General features: G+C 43.1%; 1 protein-coding gene across 2 annotated transcripts in view; it reads right to left on the reverse strand.

The window, feature by feature from the left end:
- Window positions 1–20,753, reverse strand: part of RCAN2 (regulator of calcineurin 2) — a 271,389-nt gene that overhangs the window by 77,815 nt on the left and 172,821 nt on the right. Inside the window, exon 1 of one of the 2 annotated variants that reach the window (XM_060163047.1) lies at window positions 14,629–14,777. The exons of the other annotated variant lie outside the window; for it this stretch is intronic. Coding sequence (XP_060019030.1) covers window positions 14,629–14,715 — 87 coding nt within the window. The 5' untranslated portion in view covers window positions 14,716–14,777. Of the gene's footprint in view, window positions 1–14,628; window positions 14,778–20,753 lie in introns of those variants that run through there. 2 annotated transcript variants of the gene reach the window in all.

The raw sequence follows: 20,753 nt of genomic DNA on the forward strand, positions 1-20,753 counted from the left end.
TTAGATTGAATAGAAAGACTTGGAAAGATTTGCTTCTGCTTATGTGGAAAGTCAATAAAAGGGGCTGATGAGTAAAGATTGTTCCAGATTCCAAGCCCCGGTAATGATGATAATTGCCTGGAATAACTGTGTAGGTGGATCAAGCAGAAGTTTCAAGGGAAAGTTGAGGCATTCAGGGTTGATTATATTGTGCTCATTCAGAATTCAAGAGCTTAAAGTACTTTTTGAGTTTATTTCCCATTCACGCACAAGAAAGAGTCTGGAGCCGGAACGTCATCAGGAAGTCATTATAAAATTTTTGTGCTCAGAGCTTCTATTCTATAACACAAATGAGAAGGAGGGTTGAATGGGGGTACATACTGTCCCGGTCCAACACACTTTGTTTTCCAATACTTGTAAAAAAGAATAAAGACTGATTCATGGTTCCTCCAAAGAAATCTCTTAGTTGACCTAACACATGATCTCTGCCTGCTTCTCTCTCCTCAGTACTGGCAAATAAATAGCTGTTCTGAACATTTTTTTGATTTTTGCCACAGTGTTGAACCAAAGGAAGCAACTGATATCATTAATATTAGTGACATGGGAGAATTTGACCCGAGTTATTACATATTTTTTGCAGCCTTGAAAGACTTGATGGATTTTTATTTTATTTTTTCACTACAATGGATGATGCCCTATGCAGCAATGTTACTCAGAAAATTGTGTGGATTTCAGGAAAGTGACATATAATTCTGTGGATGGAGCCAATAATGTTATCTTCAATATCGCAGAACCACTGTGCTTTTAACAGAGCTAAATCTCACTATTGGACTCAGTTGAATTTAAGGTATTTTCATCATCAATGTTTAGAGATGAAAGAGGCAAGAAAAATAATAGCTGCTTATTGAGTGCTTTCATTCGTTACATTCTTACCCTACTCTGTAGAGCAGCATTTTTATACCCACTTTACAGATCAGAAAACCATGACTCAGAGATAAAGAAAACTTCCCACAGCTGCAAACCAGTAACTGTCAGGGTTAGGGCTCCAGCCCAGACTGGTTTGAATCCAAAACCCATTCCCTCTGCATGGCGCCCACTGCTCATCTAGGCATTTTTCATTTTTCATTCCAATGGTCTATGAGAGAAGCTAAATTTCTTAAGTGGCCTGAAGACCTGCACCTTGGGCTTCTGACTCTTGGTTCAGCCCTCCTTCAGTCTCCCCGAAGCCATGGCGGCATCATGGGCTCTGTTGCATCTATGAAGGGCAGAGGAAGGCTGAAGACATCTTGGTACCCACCGGGGTAGAAACTTGCTAGCTTATTCAGCATAATACCAGCCCCAGCCACTGACTGCAAAGGATCTGAACGATACTCTGGACCTCTTTAGAGATGGCCTTGCCATCTGTCAATACAGACCTATCTTCAAACAGACAGAACTACCCAAGAGGACAGCAGCCGTACATAAAGCAGGGAAGTGTGTGGGATGCTCAGTCAGCGTGGAAGAACGGCAAGTGCCAAGTCATGGAGACGGGACGGGAGAGGCAGCCTGCTGGGGCTCTCATCTCACCAGCTGACCTGGAAGGGAGCAGCCAGGTTGCAGAGAGAGCGCCTACTAGTACCTGCCACGCCTTTCAGACCCCAGATCAAAGATTACCCGTCTCATGAAGTTCGACAAACTTCTTCTAGACTGTGTGTTTTGAGGATTCATGAACTCCTTCTGGGCTGTCATTTAACATAGGTGAATTCTGCAACTTGAGTTCTCAAGTCATTTCTTTAAAGGGTCCATTTGTCACTAGCACTAGAAATTATGGGTCCCTCCAGAGCCACCTTTCTCCCCTTCTTTTTATAATAGAATCCTGATTTTACCTGGGCACGGGGCCACCAGGAACAAGGTGCTATCCTCAGCCTCTCTTGCATCCAGATGTGCCCGTGCACCCAGGTTTGGTCCGGCTGAATCTGAGAGGAAGTAATAGGTGCAGCTTTTGGAGTCTGTCCTGACAGGCAGAGAAGGCTCCCCGTTCCTCTTCCTTCCTCCATCCTGTCGCCTAAAACAAGACCAGCAACAAACGCAGGCCCCAGTAATGCATCCCCTCATCTAACTTTTTTTTTTTTTTGCGGTACGCGGGCCTCTCACTGTTGTGGCCTCTCCCGTTGCGGAGCACAGGCTCCGGACGCGCAGGCTCAGCGGCCATGGCTCACGGGCCCAGCCGCTCAGCGGCATGTGGGATCTTCCCGGACCGGGGCACGAACCCGCGTCCCCTGCATCGGCAGGCAGACTCTCAACCACTGCGCCACCAGGGAAGCCCTCCTCATCTAACTTTTATTCAGCATCTATTATATATAGACTACTGTACTGGGACAAGACCACTGGCATGATGGCAACAGTTAACTAACAAGAGATGGCATCAAACTTTTCTTTCTCTCTCTCTCTCTTTTTATTTTTATTTTTTGCTGGGCCACGAGGCTTGTGGGATCTTAGTTCCCTGGCCAGGGATGGAACCCGGGCCCTCGGCAGTGAAAGCACCGAGTCCTGACCACTGGACCGCTAGGGAATTCCTAAACTTTTCTTGCTGTTTGATTTGTGTATGCTACACTGGGGGAATCTTAGCCCCTAGGAACATATTTTAGCAAAATATTGCAGGTTTGTTTCTTTTTTTCCCCCCTGTATGTGTACTTGCTCTCAGGAGGAACCCACAGTATTCTAGGTCCAACATTCAACATCACTGAATTTCTATTTCCCAGTGATTAGAAATTTGAAGAAGCGACAGGGCAGACTTATTGGATAAAAGACATTTACCTGTTATTCTAAGTCAACCTCCCTTGCCCACAGACCAAGTGATTCCCCAGGGCGGGGACCAGGGTTTGGATCCTGGATTTTCGACGCCTGGCCCTAGCAGACAATCAGTATACGCCTGCTGAATTGAATGCACCCCTGAAAATCCTGGGTGTAGCACTAACATAGACGCCCTTCCCCTTCAAACTCGTTGAATGGCAACCTAATGACTTCCACAAGCAGTTGCTTTCCTGTTTTGACCTCTTTCCTCTTTAAAAACACAAGACAGGGAATCACAGAAGATTATGAGCGTACTTCACGGACGCTCGGACTCTGCAGACTCCCATCCTGCCTGGCTGGCTGGCGGCGGCTCCTCCCCCACGCTAGCCTCTCCGCAGCATCAGCCCTGGCGCAGCCACAGTCATACTACCACCAGAGAGGACCCCGTGTCACACCAGGTGGACAGTCACTCCCCTGGTTAAGATGCTTCCCATGGCCCATCTGATTGGACTTGAGCATAACATCCAAATTCCCTCACAAAGTGGGCCCAGCCTCTGTACAATCCAGCACCCACCCAGGGCTCTACTTCCTAGGAGTCACCACTCTCCTGGCATTTCTGCTGTGGTGCAGGTTCCTCTCTCTCCCAGGGAGCCCCTCTCTGATTTCCATCTTTCGTTCACCTGTCGAACACCTACTTAACCTTTAAAGCAGTTAACTCAAGAGTTACTTCCTTGGGGAAACCTTTCCTCTTCATTCCAGACCTCCCTCCCAGAGGTTTCCACAGTGTACTGGGCTTATTCAAACCATGGCCTTTTCTAAACTCTATGTATTTATTTATTACCTTCACTCCTCCAACAGCTATGAACTCCTTGAGGGCAGGAGGCATGCTTCCATCCCAAGTACTGAAGCAGCGCCTACTACCTACCAAGTGCTCTGCCATGTTTGTTAAATGGAGAATGAATGGATGAGATGCCCCACTCATGCTAAATGCAGGCATCAGCAATACTTTATTGATCATTTACATCTCAATAGCCCTTAACCTAAATCTGTATCTTTTTTTTAACATATGAGGAAAGTCATAAATAAGACATAGCATGAATTCAGGTCTTTCTGCCTCCAAAGAACAAGCCACTATACCATTGTCCCAAGTTGTTTCTTGGTTTCGCCTCCATTAATTATGGAATAAGAATGTGAAGTAACTATATGCGGAATCTAAAATAGGACACAAATGAACATTTCTACGAAACAGAAACAGACTCATAGACATACAGAATAGACTTTTGTTTGCCAAGGAGGAGGGGGTTTGGAGGAGGTTACAACTGGGAGTTTGGCCTTAGTAGATGCAAACTATTATATATATTATATATAGAAGGGATAACAAGGTCCTACTGTATAGCAACTATATTCAATGTCCTGTGATAAGCCATAATGGAAAAGAATATGAAAAAGAATGTATATATATGTATAACTGAATCACTTTGCTGTACAGCAGAAATTAACACATAAATCAGCTACAATGCAATAAAATAAATTAAAAAAACAGAATGTGAAGTAACAAGGAGCAAACTTGAATCTCTCTATTGATTGGGTTTGGAGAACACTTCTAACCTGAATTTTTCATTGAGAGAATAATACTTCCCACCTATAACAGAGGCGTGGCATGAGGACGCACTCATTGAAAGAGGGTTCAAGTCTTCTGAGGCCTTCATAAACATCAATTGTGGTTAATCATATGGTAAGGGTTATTTAAATACAGAATATTATTTTGCTGAGCACTACGATGTATGGAACAATTCCCTACAGAGAAAGAATATAAAATAGATCATCTACTCTCCCCCTCATTAATAATTCAGGTCTACTGCTTATTCATCCAGGCAATGAAGAGTAGGGCTTTAGCTTAGTTTTTATTTTAAGTATCACAGAATGATTTGCTAGTTATGATACAAGTTAGTAAGCAGCCACAGGTAGGTGTGCATGGCAGAAAACAGAGTTTCTAGGGCAAAAGGCCTATTAAGCAAAAGAGAAATTGAGCTTAGCCTGGATAATTAATCTAATTTCCACCTATCACCACCGTTTTAAAGTAGATATGGGAAGTGAAGGTCAATATTGAAAGTATTGCAATTATGGTTTAGCATAACTGTGGTGAAACTAGTCACCAACTCCATTCAAAATTCCTGCTCAGAGACAGGTGTTTAAATATGTCTTGAAGAAATGGGTTCTGAGTTCAACTTCTCTTTTCCTTAGTGGGCATTCTGCCTTAAAGCCTCTGTATTCTGCCATATACCCTGTTCTCTGAATGCTTATTAAAACTGGCCTTGGGTCTGCAAGTCACGACCAACTGTCTGGGTCTGTGGTTGCTCACTCCCCTGCTGAACCAGTTGGTTCCCTCTCTGGTTCTGTGACCTCAGAGTGTCGCTGAGGTAGGGCACTGCTTCCTCTGTGCGAAGATGAGTTGAAAACCACAGGCAAGTGTCTGATAAAATAGGGGCAGTGCCCCTATTATAGGTGAAGTGCCTTGAGAAGAAAACTCAAAACTCTATATGAGAAGTTTACTGATACTGATGATAATGACGATGACGATGGATGATGATAAAGGTTAACATTACCGGTGTGTGTTCTGCCTGCCAAGTGATCAGGCAAGCACTATTATTTTCTTCCTTTTGTAATTGAGGAAACGGAGGCACAGAGAGGTAAGGCTCCTTGCTCAAGGTCACACAGTAAGTGGCCAAGTGGCCAAATAGAGACTTCTAAGCAGGATGTCTGACTTGGAGGCTGGACTTGCTTCCTTCTCACGTGCCCTAAGTCAGCAAAGAAGGCCTCTTTGGAGGTCGAAAGAGCATTGTCTTTTTTGGGAAAAATGGAACTGAGTGGAATAAAGGCCAACACTGCATAATGAGAGAGCACAGAGTTTTGCGTCCAACAGGACTGTTACCCTCTGTATCTCTGGAACCTAGTGTGTGGCCTTGAGTATGGAAGGCACTCAATATATATTTGATGAATGAATGAATGAGCGAATGAATAAAAGCACTTTGTCCAGTGCCTGACGAATAGTAAGTGCTCAATACACTGTTGTTATTATTAAGTTTGCTCATTGCTTATGTATCCTGTTGCAGGAAAGGTGGCCTGAGAGGTTTTCTTAGTCCATACCTAAAGGTACAGTGAAGTCACAGAAGATGAAATCAATTCTCTTAGATGTGCTATTGATACAGGCTATGATAATAAACCAAGAGATCTTGTGCAGTGTCGTGAACAAATCCCAGTCCACGCTTCCCCTGAGGAACTGTGTGGTCTTGTTTAACCTTGGAGAGCTCCAGAGAGAAAGCTGAGTTTTGTATAATTTGGAAAGCCCTGTCCAAAAGTAAAATTTTATTATTGCCATTAAAACTTTCAACACTGCTGTTCTACAATTCTTCAGAGATCACCCTTCACCCAGTCCTGGAAAATGTTCTCTGACATGCAGAAAGAGGTGGCGGAACTGCCATACCAGTTATCATCCGCCTCTTGGTGAGCTCCTGGGTTTTCCAGCACTTTTTTTTTCTCCCCAACTAGATGGCATTATTAGGTTTTGAAACAAATTTTCAGATGAAATCCAAAACAGATGCTATGCCTAGAGCTGCCATCATGTTAGATGAGAAAAGTCAAATGATCTCCACTACTGATTTATGTAAAAGTAATACTCCCTAATCTGATAAGTAATAGAAGACAAAAACAGCGCTTTGAACACTAGAGGAAATACTACCGATGAGTTCAATGGCTTATCCTCTGAGATATATATCTTTTCTTTCCCCCCAGTAATCGATTAATGGCTTGTTAATCCTTAGGGATATTTCGGTAGGGGAAAGAGTGAAGCAGACCACAGTTCGAGTTCCAGTTCTGCCAATTAATAGCTGTGTGATCGTGTGCAAAAATTTAACTTCTCTGATCAGGAACCTGTTTAAAACAGGGCAGAAAAATAGATGCCCCGGGCTACTATGGGGATGACAAGGAGTACCCTGGTGTGTGTCATGTACTCAGAAGTATTTAGTGAAGAAGAAGGGTTGCTAGAATTTTTTAAATTGTCCATCTTGATAACATAAAATATCGATCCATGAAAATGACTATCTCTGGGGGGTTACATTTGCCATCATGTGAGATGGTTTAATGCTCAACTTAGTAAATGCCCACCCCCCCAATCAAATCTTTGGGGCACAGCATAAACACTGCTTGCATATTCCTTTAGCCCCATCAGAGATGCAGGAAATAAATCTTACGACTAAGTAGCAAACAATCTGATTGTTGGGACAAGTAGAATATTAGTGAAGATGTTATTTGGGTGAAGGTGGGGCGGGGAATGAAAGCTGGTCTGAAGTCCGATATAACGAAGAAGGATACATCTGTTAAAGTTATCTTTCTGGAAGCTGAAGGGTCAAGATCATTTTGAAAACCTTTTTAAAAAAATGCATAGTTCAGAGCTGGTATATTAGATTCTGGAGAGTAACTGTGCTACTGGACTGTAAGGATGTAAACATTTCCTTGGCATGTAACCATAAAAAGAAAAGGCCATGAATTTCTTCGTGTCCCCCCTGCCACCTCCACCCCACCCTGGAGAAACTGTTTAGCAATTGTTTAGACTTCTGTTCAACTTTTTGCAAGGAGCCTTCTCTGGGCTTTTCATCTCTTGACATGGTTAAGAGCCCACAGTTTCCAATAGATGGTTAGATAGGGCCGGAGCAGAGCAGGAAGAAACCTTCCAGGGTTACGGAAGAAAAAATATATTTATATATAGTATACACATACAATACATTTTCACAGTGTGTGTGTGCCTGTGTATATTGTTCCCCCTGGATACATTTATCCCAAAGAGGAATACAAAGGCACATCCAGTGAGTATTTTCTAGGGAAGGTCTAAGTTGGTGGATATTATATTCTCAAACAGTTTTAAGATAAATGATCCATTCTAGATAGAGTGAAGAGTTCACAACTTCTTTTTACCTGCTTGAAGACCTCATTAAATACTCTCTCAATGTTCTTTTGACTAATCTTTTGGAATCAGCTTAGATTTAGAGCTTGGAAGAGATACATTCCCTTTATGTAAAGATACTGTCCCCTTACTTTAAGAAATTCTAGGCCAGGAATGGGCTGGAGGGTTGATGACCTCCCTGGAAAGCTGGGTTCTTCACCACAAAGCTGTGATGCCATTTAAGCTTACAACCTAAATATACCCAGTGATGATAAACGTTTCAGGTATCATTTTCTTTTCTATTTGTCAATTTTAAGCTTCATCAGAAAGTACTGAAACAGGCTATTATAAATTATTGCTAGTTGTACTCAGAATCACTAAGGATGCAAATGGTACTCTCTGAGTTTTACATTAAAATCGGTTTCTTTAGGAGAACGATGTTAATGAAGATACTGTTTTGTTGTTACTGTTTTGAATAAATCTGACATTCAGGTTAGAGGTAGCAACTGTCAATGTTTGAATTACTTTCCAACAGTTAAAAGACTCTAAACAGAGAAGCAACTTTTCAGTTGGCTTTCCTGCTTTACAGTGTCATTAGTTGAATACTGTACCTTGTCTTTCCCTAATGTGACAGGTGGCTGAGAAATCTGCCTGTTAACCTTCTCAGGGAGCATCTGTCACTTGCATAAAATCCCTTCTTCCCAATCTGTGAAAGGTGTTTGCTACTTTCTTCAGAGGCAAGATAATATTCAACAGTGCACTTTAAGAATGTTAAGTTTCTTAAAGTATTTTTTTAGGGTTAATGTCTAGCATTCAGTTTTGTATTAATTCATTTGTTTCCAGAATGGCCTCAATTCTAGTCCATTTCATTAGCAGAGGAAGAACGCGCTTTTGTTGTGCTGGGGGATTAGAATCTGTTATGGGCAGGCCACCCCATTCCCCCTCCCCCATCCTCCCCACACACTCCCTTTTGGTTTTCAGAAACTAAAAGTGGTCTGGAGACATGTAACAAATATTAGTTAAAATTCCAGTCATTGAACAGAGAATAAGAGTTTCTGTTAACTTAACATTTTGGTTCCTAAAAGTTGCCATGAATATCTCCAGAGGGTTTCAGTGTTTGAGAATGAAATCATACACAACTTAAATTCCTATAAGTGACTGAGTGAACACAATGGTTTCCGAAGATTCTGAAAGAATCTTTCGAGTTCTACAGAACCAAAAAGTCATGACTGCAGCCAGATCCTCTGCCCAGCACTGCATTTGCAAAAAGCATAAGAAATAGGCATGAAGCTTGACAAGCTCTCCTAACAAATACCCGCAAGTTTCTCTTCCCAATCAGTCCCGATACCCAATACCCACATCTTCATTTGTGTCATTGTCTCTCCCCAAAGCAGAGGGCAAAGCGTATCCCACCAACTCTGCTCCATCCTTCTCCTCCTATGAATCCAGCCGAACAAAACAAGTCGTGAAATTTCCAGTGGTTCAAATGCCAAAGAGATTTCTTTGTACTAAATGGCCAAGATGTGCTGGGTTTGTTTTTTTTTCAGAACTCACGCAACAGCATGACACAGACTATGAGTCAGTCACATCACATTTTTGTGTGAAAAAGGAAAACAAAATACACAAAGCATTGGCATTTTTCTCAGCATAATCACCACGCATCCAGAAAGGTTAAGAGACTTGTCCAAGATTGCATGGATTAGGAGGATACTGGGAAATTCTCAAAAGCAGAGGAGAGAAAGTAGGACTTATGAGTCACCTTGCAAAGGCCCTAGACTTTTCGAAGGGAAAGAAAAGTCCTACAGTCATCCTAAGATTTCAAGCGTATGAAAAATTATCACGCTGAGAACAAATTTCTGCTTCTATTTCCCCTTCCTCCAAGAGAACCACCAGGCTTAAAACATAACATGAGGGAATTAGCTTAAGCACAATTTCTAAAAAGGAGCAGCGTTAAAAAAATTATAATTATGGCATAAGATCTTGACAGCCTCAGTAGGTCTCTGAATGAACAAATGATGGAAATAGGTTAAATCAGGGGTCCCCAACCCCCGGGTCATGGACCAGTACCGGTCCGTGGCTTTTTGGGAACCAGGCTGCACAGCGGGTGGTGAGCGGTGGGCGAGCGAGCGAAGCTTCATCTGTATTTACAGCCGCTCCCCGTCGCTCGTGTTACGGCCTGAGCTCCCCCTCCTGTCAGATCAGCGGCGGCATTAGATTCTCACAGGAGCGCGAACCCTACTGTGAACTGCGCATGCGAGGGATCTAGGTTGCGCGCTCCTTATGAGAATCTAATGCCTGATGATCTGACGTGGAGCTGAGGCCGTGATGCTAGTGCTGGGGAGCGGCTGCAAATACAGATCATCGTTAGCAGAGAGGTTTGACTGCACAGAGACCACAATAAATCAATCGCTTGCAGACTCATCAGAACCCTATCAGTGAGTGGCAAGTGAAAACAAGCTCAGGGTTCCCACTGATTCTGCATTATGGTGAGCTGTATAATTATTTCATTATATGTGACAATGTAATAATAATAGAAATAAAGTGCACGATAAATGTAATGCGCTTGAATCATCCGAAACCATCCCCCAGCCCCCGTCCGTGGAAAAAGTGTCTTCCATGAAACCTGCCCCTGGTGCCAAAAAGGTTGGGGACCACTGGGTTAAATGGGGGGGCTGAGAGAGAACACATCAGATAAGACGGCCTCTCTTTGCCTCTACTGTTCCCTCTACTGGAATGCTTTTCCCTCAGATCCATACACGGTCCTTTCACTCACTTCAGATCCCTGAATGACACGGGAATACTGACGTTTCAAAACCTGTCGCCTCGCCAGAAATGCTTCTACTGGCCATCCATTCAAAAGTGGCCAACGGCATTTCTGGAGAGAGACAAGTACAGAGGAACGCCATTTGTCTGACTTCCTCCTCTTTTGGGGACTATCGATCTCGCAGTCTTGGCAACATTTAGGAGATAGGAGCCTAAAGGGCCCCCAGTGCAACCTCTCCTCCAGCAATTCCCCCCCTCACTCTGCTTCATCTTTCTTCAAAACCCTTAACACTGCCTGAAATGACAGTATACGTTTATTTGTTTACGTCAATATTTTAAAAGCTCTCCAGGGGATACCAATGTGTTATCAGGTTTAAGAACAACTGGACTAAAGTAAAATACAAATTTTATTACCCATCTTTGGATCCCTTTCATTTCCTCAAGCATCTGGCTCTTGTTGAGGGGCGGGGGAGACTATTTTCAGAATATGAGAAGAACACCGGAGAAAATCAATTCTGCCCGCGTTCACATACACACACGCACACGTGCGCGCGCACACAAACTCTCCAGTTCACCATGTCATTTTCCTTCTATTGAGGGCTTCAAATTTCTTTATCTTTCTAAGCATCCTTTGCCATCAAACAGACAGCTAAGCTCACAGCACTACCAACGGAGTTTCCGGAGAAACACAAATACGGGGATGCATTTGGACTGATTTCCTCCTTTATTTGGTATTACTGCTCTAGCAGCTTTGGCAAAATTTAGGAACTTGGAGTCTGAAGGGCCCCCAAGGCAACCAGCTGAGACCCCCATGGAGGATAAGGTTTTCCAAATTGCTATAAGTCACTAGATTTGCATCTTCTCCACCTCCTTCAATTTAACCACTGTATTTGCTAAGAAAGTCTGCTGGTTGCATAACCCTGGTGTGGTTGCTTCCCCATGGGGCTCCAGGTAGAAAGGGAGAGTCTGTAAAAAGCAAAAAAGAGCCTGAGATCAAGCAAGCTGGATGCAGGCAGGTGAAACGGACCCCCAACCGGTGCCTTCCTTTTCTCTGACAGGAAATATTGGACTTGGAAGAAAGGAACTCCTGGCTCCACTATGGATCTGAAATTGGTAATTAATGATGTTTACCTTTGGGGAAACTTTGGTGCCAGAATTTGACATCTGAATGTGCCTTCGTGACACTAAGCCATGCTCACTTCTGAACGAGGAACATGTAGGTTTTCTCAACAGACCTCTTTGGCCTGCCTTAATTTTGCTTGTTAATAACGTCACTGATTTACGTTAAATGATTAAATGTCTGAAAGGAAGGGCAGTGTTTTCTAAGTTGCTGGGCTGGTGGGGGCGAGGGGGGGGATGGCAGTGGAAACACTTTCTATGTCCTGGACTGCCATCGTAAAGTCAGCTGGAGACAGGACATTCCAGTAAACTGGGGAAAGTAACCTATCACCTTTAGAGAACGTCTAAAAAGATGACCATGGACGATAACGGTGACAGCTAACATTTACTGAACACGAAATATGTCAGGCACTGTATTAATTGTTTTACATGTGTAATTTTCCTTAATCCTCCTATCAAGCTAACAAGGTAGGAACTACTATTATCCCCATGTTACAGATGAGAAAACGAAGGCACAGAATGATTAAGTAACTTGTTTCGGAGAAACAAATCAACTGTAATTCGAAGCTATTTAGCAGGAAGGACATGTAATGCATCTTTCTGGTGGGAGTCTTCCCAGAAAACCCCATACATTTCTGACGAACAGGGTGAGAGGCTTTACAATCTGGCCCTGACCCCCCTCTGTCCCCCCCTCCAGTCTCTCACAGAGATCCTACTGCAGTCAAATGCACTGACTCACCTGACTGCAAGATGGAATGCCTTCCTGTCCCCGTGCCCTCCCTCTTCCTGTATCAAAATCTACCCATCGTCAAGTTCAAGTACCACCTGCTCCATGACACCATCCCAACCACTCAAGTACAACCAGCTGTAAGAATTTTGTGTCCCCTGAATTCCACAAAATAGTCTGTCTTTAAGAAATATTGGGCATGTTTGCAACAACATGGATGGGCCTAAAGATTACCATACTAAGTGAAGTAAGTCAGACAGAGAAAGACAAAATCATATGATATCACATATATGTAGAATCTTAAAAAATGATACAAATGAACTTATTTACAAAGCAGAAATAGACTCACAGACATAGAAAACAAACATGGTTACCAACGGGGAAAGGGGGAGGGAGGGATAAGTTAGGGATTTGGGATTAACAGATATGCCCTCCTATATATAAAATATAAATACCAAGGAACTACTGTATAGCACAGTGAATTATATACAGTATCTTGTAATAAACTATAATGAAAAAGAATCTGAAAAAAGTATATATATATATATATATATATATATACACACATATAACTGAATCACTTTGCCGTACACCTGAAACATTGTAAATCAACTATACTTCAATAAAAAATAAGTAAAAAAAGAGCAATGATTTTAAAAAGAGAAATATTGGGTAAATGGTTCTTTGTATGTCTATATGACAAATACCTACGTCATCTAAGCATATTTTAAACTCCTTCCTGTAAGAGCACAATGCCCGGCAGACTCCAGATGCCTAATCAATATTTTCTCACCATCATTTCTTGGACCAAAAAAGTCTAGATTATTTATTTTATGACGTTCACAGGCCCAGCACGTAATTAAAAGGGAACGGTTCAGAAGAGAAGGGAATCGTAAAGTGTTACTTTATGTGTGCATAATTCTGTTCCAGCAGGTGCTGGGAGATGGCTCTCTACTCAGTTACCCACGTCGGAATTTAAATTGGTTTTGAACTGGAGGGGCTTTGAGGGCTGCTCCCTTCTGGAGTGTACACAGCGTGTACGGCCAGCGGGGCTGTGAGTCGCTACACGCATGTTTCCATTCGTGGACACGACCACAGGCAGCACCAAACCATTACCTTCTAATTTTCGGAACCTCAGCATGACAGGTGGTCGACACTTCACAGCACTGGCCTAAGAATTGGTAAACGCAGGTCACACGTTTAAAATATGCAGAAGCAACAAAACAGATTCTTGAATTCATTTCAAAAGGGTGTTCGAAACTGCAATCTTGAATGACAGAGCCATGTGTTATGCTAGTGGACACATAAATTCCCACCTGGGAAGCACCAGGGTGTCATCTGCACACCCCAAAATAAAGAATTCTGGGTCTTCCTTTTAAGTAAAGACTAAGGGGAAGGTGACAAATGATTATGCAGTGCAATTCCCCTTTCCTTCCTCCCATCACACAATGAGCAACTATCCTTTTCGTCGTGTGTGTGAACTGTTTAAATAAGAAGCTTCTGCTAGTTCTTATTTTCAATATGCGAGAAGAAATCAAAATGCCCATTTCACAAGCATGGCATCTTTTTCAGAACATAAAACCAAAGGGGAAAAGCAAAGAGAATGTATGTCATCAGGAGACAATTACCCATGATAATCAAACAATTGTTGCAGACAGTCAGTGAGGACCAGCGCCCTAGAATACTACGCAAAATTTATTTATGCCTGAACTTTCTTTATGGACAACTGTTCAGGGAAGATGACTTGCTTCTTTTGCCTGACAAAGGAAATTTAGACAGCTGCTCTCCAACTCTGACTTCCAGAGAGCTGGGGATTGAAACTGCCATCTGTAGAACAGCTTTTGTTCAATTTGCAGACCACATCACGGCCTATGTAAGTGACGTCCCATCGAGGGGTTAATGTCCCACGATCAGGGTGTCCTGGGTACAATGTTTATTATATGTGCTTTCTTCATTTAATCATCGATTTAAAACCCCTCTCGGCGTTAAGGACTGGCAAATTCTTATTGACACAGAGACTATGAAAACATGTCTACTGTGAAAAGGACAACTGGGATTCACCTAATAGAAAAGGCAAGAACAGACAGACAGTGGTTTTTCCAACCTTATCCCATTTAAAATGAATGTGCCAGTCCCTCGTCTAACTTATTCTAATTAATATGCAGTTGATTAATTATTCTAATTAATAGAGTCAGGCACGCACCACATGCATTTCTAGCGCAGATCGTGAGCTGAAAACTACGAACCAAAGTATTGTTCCCTTAAGCTAACAAGCCTCCAAGCAGCTTCAGCAACAGCAACAATGAAACAGAAGATTGCAGGTGCGTACCTTAACCTCCTGATTGGTAAAGACCTCCACATCCACCACGCAGGCAACCAGAGTGGAAACATCACAGTCCATGCTAGGGGCTGGCATTCCCCCTCCGGAATTGACAATAAACAGCTAGGCAGCCTCCGAGTCGTGCGGGCTGGGAAGAGCCCTCCAGGTGGATGTTTCCGGGCCGGCCGGGCGCTGCCCTGCCCTGGGGATGGCCGAGCTGGGCACCTGAGCCCACTCCGCTGCACGCACACAGCCCGCCGCGGCTCAGGCAGCAGGGCAGAGTAAGAGCGGTTGGCTCTCTGATGGCAATGACATCACCGCAAAGACTGACACAAGCTGGAGCTATTTTTTTCCCCCCAGCCTTTTATCTCTAGGCAGTGCAGTGGAGCAAATTGAACATGATTATGTGCTAAATCTGAACTCAGACTAAATCAATTCAGGCAGCGTTCGCTAGGAACTGAGTCATAGCTGTTGTTTCGGCCCGAGTGCTTATGTTTGCAAAAAGCAAGGGTGGGGAGGGGGTGGAATCTGACACCAGAGGCTCTCTTTGGGGTGGGGGTGGGAATTATCCTGAGGTTAAGGTGTGACCATTTTCTGTCTCAGAAATGAGCAGGACGTTGAGGCATTTTGCAAACTGCGTGGCTTCTGTTAACTGCCCTGTGCCGCTCAGAGCGGCCACACATGTTCTGGGCATCCTCATGCATCCCGGGAGGGCACAGGCTACATAGAAATCCATTCTTGGAGTGACTAAAGAGCTGGTCGTCAGTCATGTAGGCAGCCTGCTAAGAGGAGATAATGAGAGGTTTGTGGATTTCTGTTTGAAGCACATATGTGCAGACCAGAAACTCTAAAAGCTCGGGATTTCAGGCTGTCTCCAAGGTCATTCAAACCAAAAGCGGGCAGTGGAAAGGAGTTACAGCAAACATCTCATGGGGGGACAGATGGCAGAATCTAGCGGGCAAACGCACTGATGTGGGTCATCATCAGAGCCTCGGGGCTTGATTTCGCCTGAGACTTTGAACACGTCTGATGGCTTTTTCAGTCTCTTTTCCTAAATGTGAACCCCAGAAGGGCAGGGCCGTGGATAATTCATCTTTATCTCTTGAGACTTTAGCCAAGTGTCTGGCATGAGAAGGCAATAATTGTTTAATGAATGAACAAACCAGACAGGGGCAGCCTTCTTTTACAGTGGAAGTGAGCAAAGGAAAAAAATCCGAATCGTTTTCATTTTATCATTGGTTACAAAATACCAGCAGAACTTACAATCTGGCAGGATCTATGCCCAGTAGGAATGCAGGTGCATCTTCAGTGGTTATCAGAGGTCATGATTCGTAACAGATCGGCACCTTTCTGAACCACGACTGGACAAGGTGGTCCAATTTTGCGTGCAGATGAGAAAGGGGACATTTTAGACTGAAGGTAGAAGTGTTGTGGTTGATCCTCATTTGGGGCTTCATGTGAGTCTAATGTTCCCCTTCAACAAGGCATTTCCAGGTTAAATGAAATCAGTCCACAAATAGAAATATTTAGACTGATGAAACTGTGTGTGGTGGTGGTGTATGTGTGTGTGTGTGTGTGTGCGCGTGTGTGCGTGTGTACAGCACTTACTGTGTTGTCCAGGGCACTGTGGGGAATATGAAATCATGTCTGCAGAGAATTCAACTAACACTTACTGCGTGATGACTATGTACAAAGCTCTACACCAGCTGCTCCAAAGGATAAAATGATGAATAAGTAAAATTCACTATCCTCAAGGAGCTTAAAATCCAGGGGAGGAGATCAGACATGGAGACAAACACCTATAAAACAAGGCAATGGTGATGGTGGCAAAGGAGGGACAGATGGCACTTGGTGGGAGAACTGGAGAAAGAGCAATGGATGCTGAAGGGAGCTGGGGCAGATGAGCCTCAAGGAGCAGGACATGACTTCTGCTCTGACCTTGAAACATGGGTAAGACTTTGTCAGACAGAGAAGGGGTGAAGAGAGCCCCCAAGGCAGGGGCTGCAGACTAGAAATATCCAGAGCAAAGAAAGAATAGGGTTTTTTTTGGGGTGGGGGGACGAGGCACATTTAAGGTTAAATTTGTCCAGAGCCAGGGATAAACAAGGCAGAAAGAGCCAGGTGACACAAAGCCTCGAGGGGCCCTTTGCATCTATCTGGTCAACCATGGAATGCCCGGCAAAGGTTTTTGAGAAAGTGAACGGGTCTATCTATACATAAATATAGCTGAAATGTAAAGTATACAAGAAGATGAATACAAATTTAAATATCACTAACATCGGTTCAAAAGGGAAAACCAAAACAAGGCTATTTTTTTCATATGCCGTGGTATATCCCCGAATTTATTTTTTTAAGGGTCACGGCAGCAGTGTGCTGGTAAATATTTAACAATCAGCTCTGAAAAGAAAAGCCTGATGTGTAGCATTTGCTGATTCCTTTGATGTAAATATCCTCATCACGGCTGACTTGAAGCAACCAATATAAAGTCCCCGAATGCAGAGCTGGGAGTGACTGACCTGCTCACCCCAGCCACGTGAGCTGCCTTGGGGACAGAACGGTCTCATCGTCATGAAAAGGCTACACTGTATTAATGACAGCTCCTATGGTTCACAGAATTTAAGGTTAACCATTGCTCTGTTCACTTAAAGCGCTCTGTGAATTACTGCACACTTTCTGTTTACGAAATAGCTATAGAGGGTATACATGCGTTATTTCAAGAGAAAGAGCTTTGCTCTGACACGTCTTGGCAGGAGGACATTAGTCTATCCAGGAAGTGGAGCCTCACTCCAAACTGTAAAATAGGTAGTTGTTTGCTGATGCATCTTCAGTGTCTCCCTGTTGATTTGTTTCTTCCCTGGAGATCCCTTCTCGTACTCTTGAGTCCACTAACTTTATGCTTTCCTGTTTAAAAATATCTTTTCAAGGACACAGCTTTCAATTCACTTCTATTAGCATGAAATGACTGATAACTTATAGTACTACCTGGCATAGAGGCATCTGTATGATGGGTAATACTATAGGGGAGCAAATCTTAAATTGAGTGAATAGTGCACTTAGGGTGACATTATAGGCATCGAGAGCATGTAGTGATTTTGAAATAAAATTATTGGATTTTTAATAGGTTGGTTCAACAAATTGGCTATATTATACTATTCAGTTGCTTATACAAAACACTTTCCTATAGATTAGAGTCCCTAGGGGCCTTCCCCGTTAAAATTGTGCCCTATTTCTCCAGATAGAATGTACCTTTTGATAGCTGGGGGATGACTGGCAGCCTGGGAGGTACCTGGGGTCTGTATATAAGCACCCGGGATATGCCTACAAGGTCCTAGGAACCCTAGCTCTTGTCTGTTCTCCCTCCCACCTGAGCTCACCATTTCTCCCTTTCCTCTCTACATCCCAGATTCACTGGTCTTCTTGGGATTCCAAAAAAATAAAAAATAAATGCCAAGCTCCTTCTCATCTCAAGGCCTTCCCACTTGCTACTGCCTTTGTCAAAAGATATCCAGATTTCTGCATGGCCGACTCCTTCTTACCATCCAGCTCTCAGCTCACGTGTCATCTCCTTGGAGAAGTCTTCCCTGATCACCTAAATAAAATACGTGTACCCGTGTGTGCACACGCACACACACACACGGACTCAATCACCATCCGGCATCTTCTCTCTAATTTTATTCATAGCACTATCTGAAACTGTTCACTTATTTCCTGACTTGTTCTTTGTTGTGTCCCCAACTAGAATGTAATCTCCACAAAACAGAGGTTTTTGCCTATGCTGTTCCCTGCTGTCTTCTCAGGGGCTAGAAAAGTACCTGTCACTTAGGAGGCACTCTAAGGAATATCTGAAGTGTGAATGGATAAATAAATAAATGAATCTAAAAAAGCAAGCAGAAGGACTCCAACCCATAGAGGTGCCTCCTGATCTGGAGTTTGAGAAAGGTCCTTGCAGGATCCATGGGCATCTGAGTTCAGTAATCACCCCACCACTGACAGCTGAACCCCGGCACAGCTCTGCTCAGAAGCACCCTTTCCAGGTGAAGTGGCCAGAAAAACCATTCAAACCATGGTTCTTCCAATGATGGACCACATTAAGGAAACGGATGCAGCACGCTGCAGACCCTGAGACAAAGACCACTTCCCTACCCCTCAGGCCAGGTAGTTCTCCAAGAGGATTGACAGCTGAGCTGAGGCACTAACCCCCAAGTGGGCAGGAAGAGACGGGGACCTTCTAATCCCAGAGGCAGCAGCCAAGTTGGGTTTGCTAAGGAGTATAGATGTTCCCATTACAACTATGGGGCATCAAAGACTTTCCTCCCTCTATGTGTCCTTCTGGATCACTTTTTTTTAATGTTTACCGTTGAAAATCTCAGCCGTATTCAGAAGTCGAAAGAATACTCCAATGAGCTTTCATGTACCCACCACCCAAGTACAATAGCTTGGGATCAACCTTCCTTCCTCTCTGCTAGTGGGTCTCAGAGTGTGGTCCCCAGACCAACAGTATCAACACCACCGGAATTTGTTAGAAAGGCAAATTCTTGCGCCACACCCCAAACTGGGTAGGTAGGACCAGTCTTTGTATTTTAACAAGGCCCCCCAGTGATTCTGACGCAAGTTCAAGTCTGAGCACCAGCGTTCCATGTACCCAACCACTCGCACTCACTCCCGGTTATTCTGAAGCCGATGTCTGACATCATATCGTTTCATCCGTAAATATCTCAGTGTCTATCTTGAAAAGACAAGGGCTTGTCTTTTGAAATCATAATACCTATCATCACACACACTCAAAAGCAAGAACAGTTCCTCAGTATCATCAAATGTCCTGCCAGTGTTCACATTCCTCCAGCTGCACTACCAATGTTCTCTTCCCTCCCCGCTCCCTCTCCATCCCCTCCCTGGTCCCATCCTTCCATCCTTCCTTTATTTAACATTTTGCTTACTTACGCTGGGATCTAAACTACTATGTCTCTCATGTCTCTTTTAGTCTATAGAGTCCTCCTCCATGTCTTCTTTTTTCTTCCTTGCAGTTTGTTGTTGGTGATGATAAAACCATGTTATTTGTCCTTTAGAATTCTCCCCAGTCTGGATTTTCCTGATGAATTCCACATAGTTTCATTTAATTGGTTTCTCTCTTACCTGTAGGTCCTGTTCATTAGATCCAGACGCTTGATAGGTTTTGGGTTTGGCAAGACTCCTTCACGAATGGTGCTGTATACTTCCATTGCGGGTATGTAATGCCTGGCCATCTCTTTTTTGTGGTATTAGCAGCCCTTCATGCGCAATGAGTAGATTTACTCTTTCTTTATAAGTTGCAAAATGATGGTATTCCCTCTTTATTTATTCATAGAGTACTTCCATTACAAGGAACTACCTCTCATCTACTATGGAGTTACCCTGAGCTACATTTTTGTAAGACAGGCAAAATACACACTTGATTCTTTTCCTTTATTAACTAGCTTTTTTTTTTTTAAATGACTTGCTTCACATTATCCTTCAAAGAAGATCACTGAGGTTTTTTACTTTATTAAGCATCTTTATGAACTCGTGGACTAAACATATTTGATGGGTTTAAATCCACTGTTGTTTTATCTTTTTGGGGGGAATTTTTGAATTTTATTTATTTTTTTATACAGCAGGTTCTTATTAGTTATCCATTTTACACATATTAGTGTATATATGTCGATCCCAATCTCCCAATTCATCACCATCGCTTTATCTTATTGATGCTTAAAGTGCTGGTGAGAATCTCAGCAGGTTGGCTCCTGCGTCCTGTTGACACAATCTCAGTAGTCTTTGAGGGCTACCTCACCTTCTGGCAGGCCAAAATGTTCCAGACTCATCCTGTCCATTTCCTGCCCCAGATAAGGAATCCGTCATTTCTTTCTCAGTTTCATTTAGTATTTCAACATATTTCAAGATCATAATCTATAGACTTAGAGGTGTTCTTGGCACTGAGTCAGCTATTGTTTATAAGACATTTTAGTGGACTGAACTAGAAAATATATAAATGTGTTTTTTAAACTTTTTTTAAATAATAAGGCCTTACTTATATATTTTTAAATTTATTTTGTAATTGAAGTATAGTTGAATAAATGGGTTTTAAAGATAACGTGCATCTTGAGTTCTGACTGATAATT

The sequence above is a fragment of the Lagenorhynchus albirostris genome, chromosome 10, assembly GCF_949774975.1.
Source record: "Lagenorhynchus albirostris chromosome 10, mLagAlb1.1, whole genome shotgun sequence".
Classification (NCBI taxonomy): Eukaryota; Metazoa; Chordata; class Mammalia; order Artiodactyla; family Delphinidae; genus Lagenorhynchus; species Lagenorhynchus albirostris.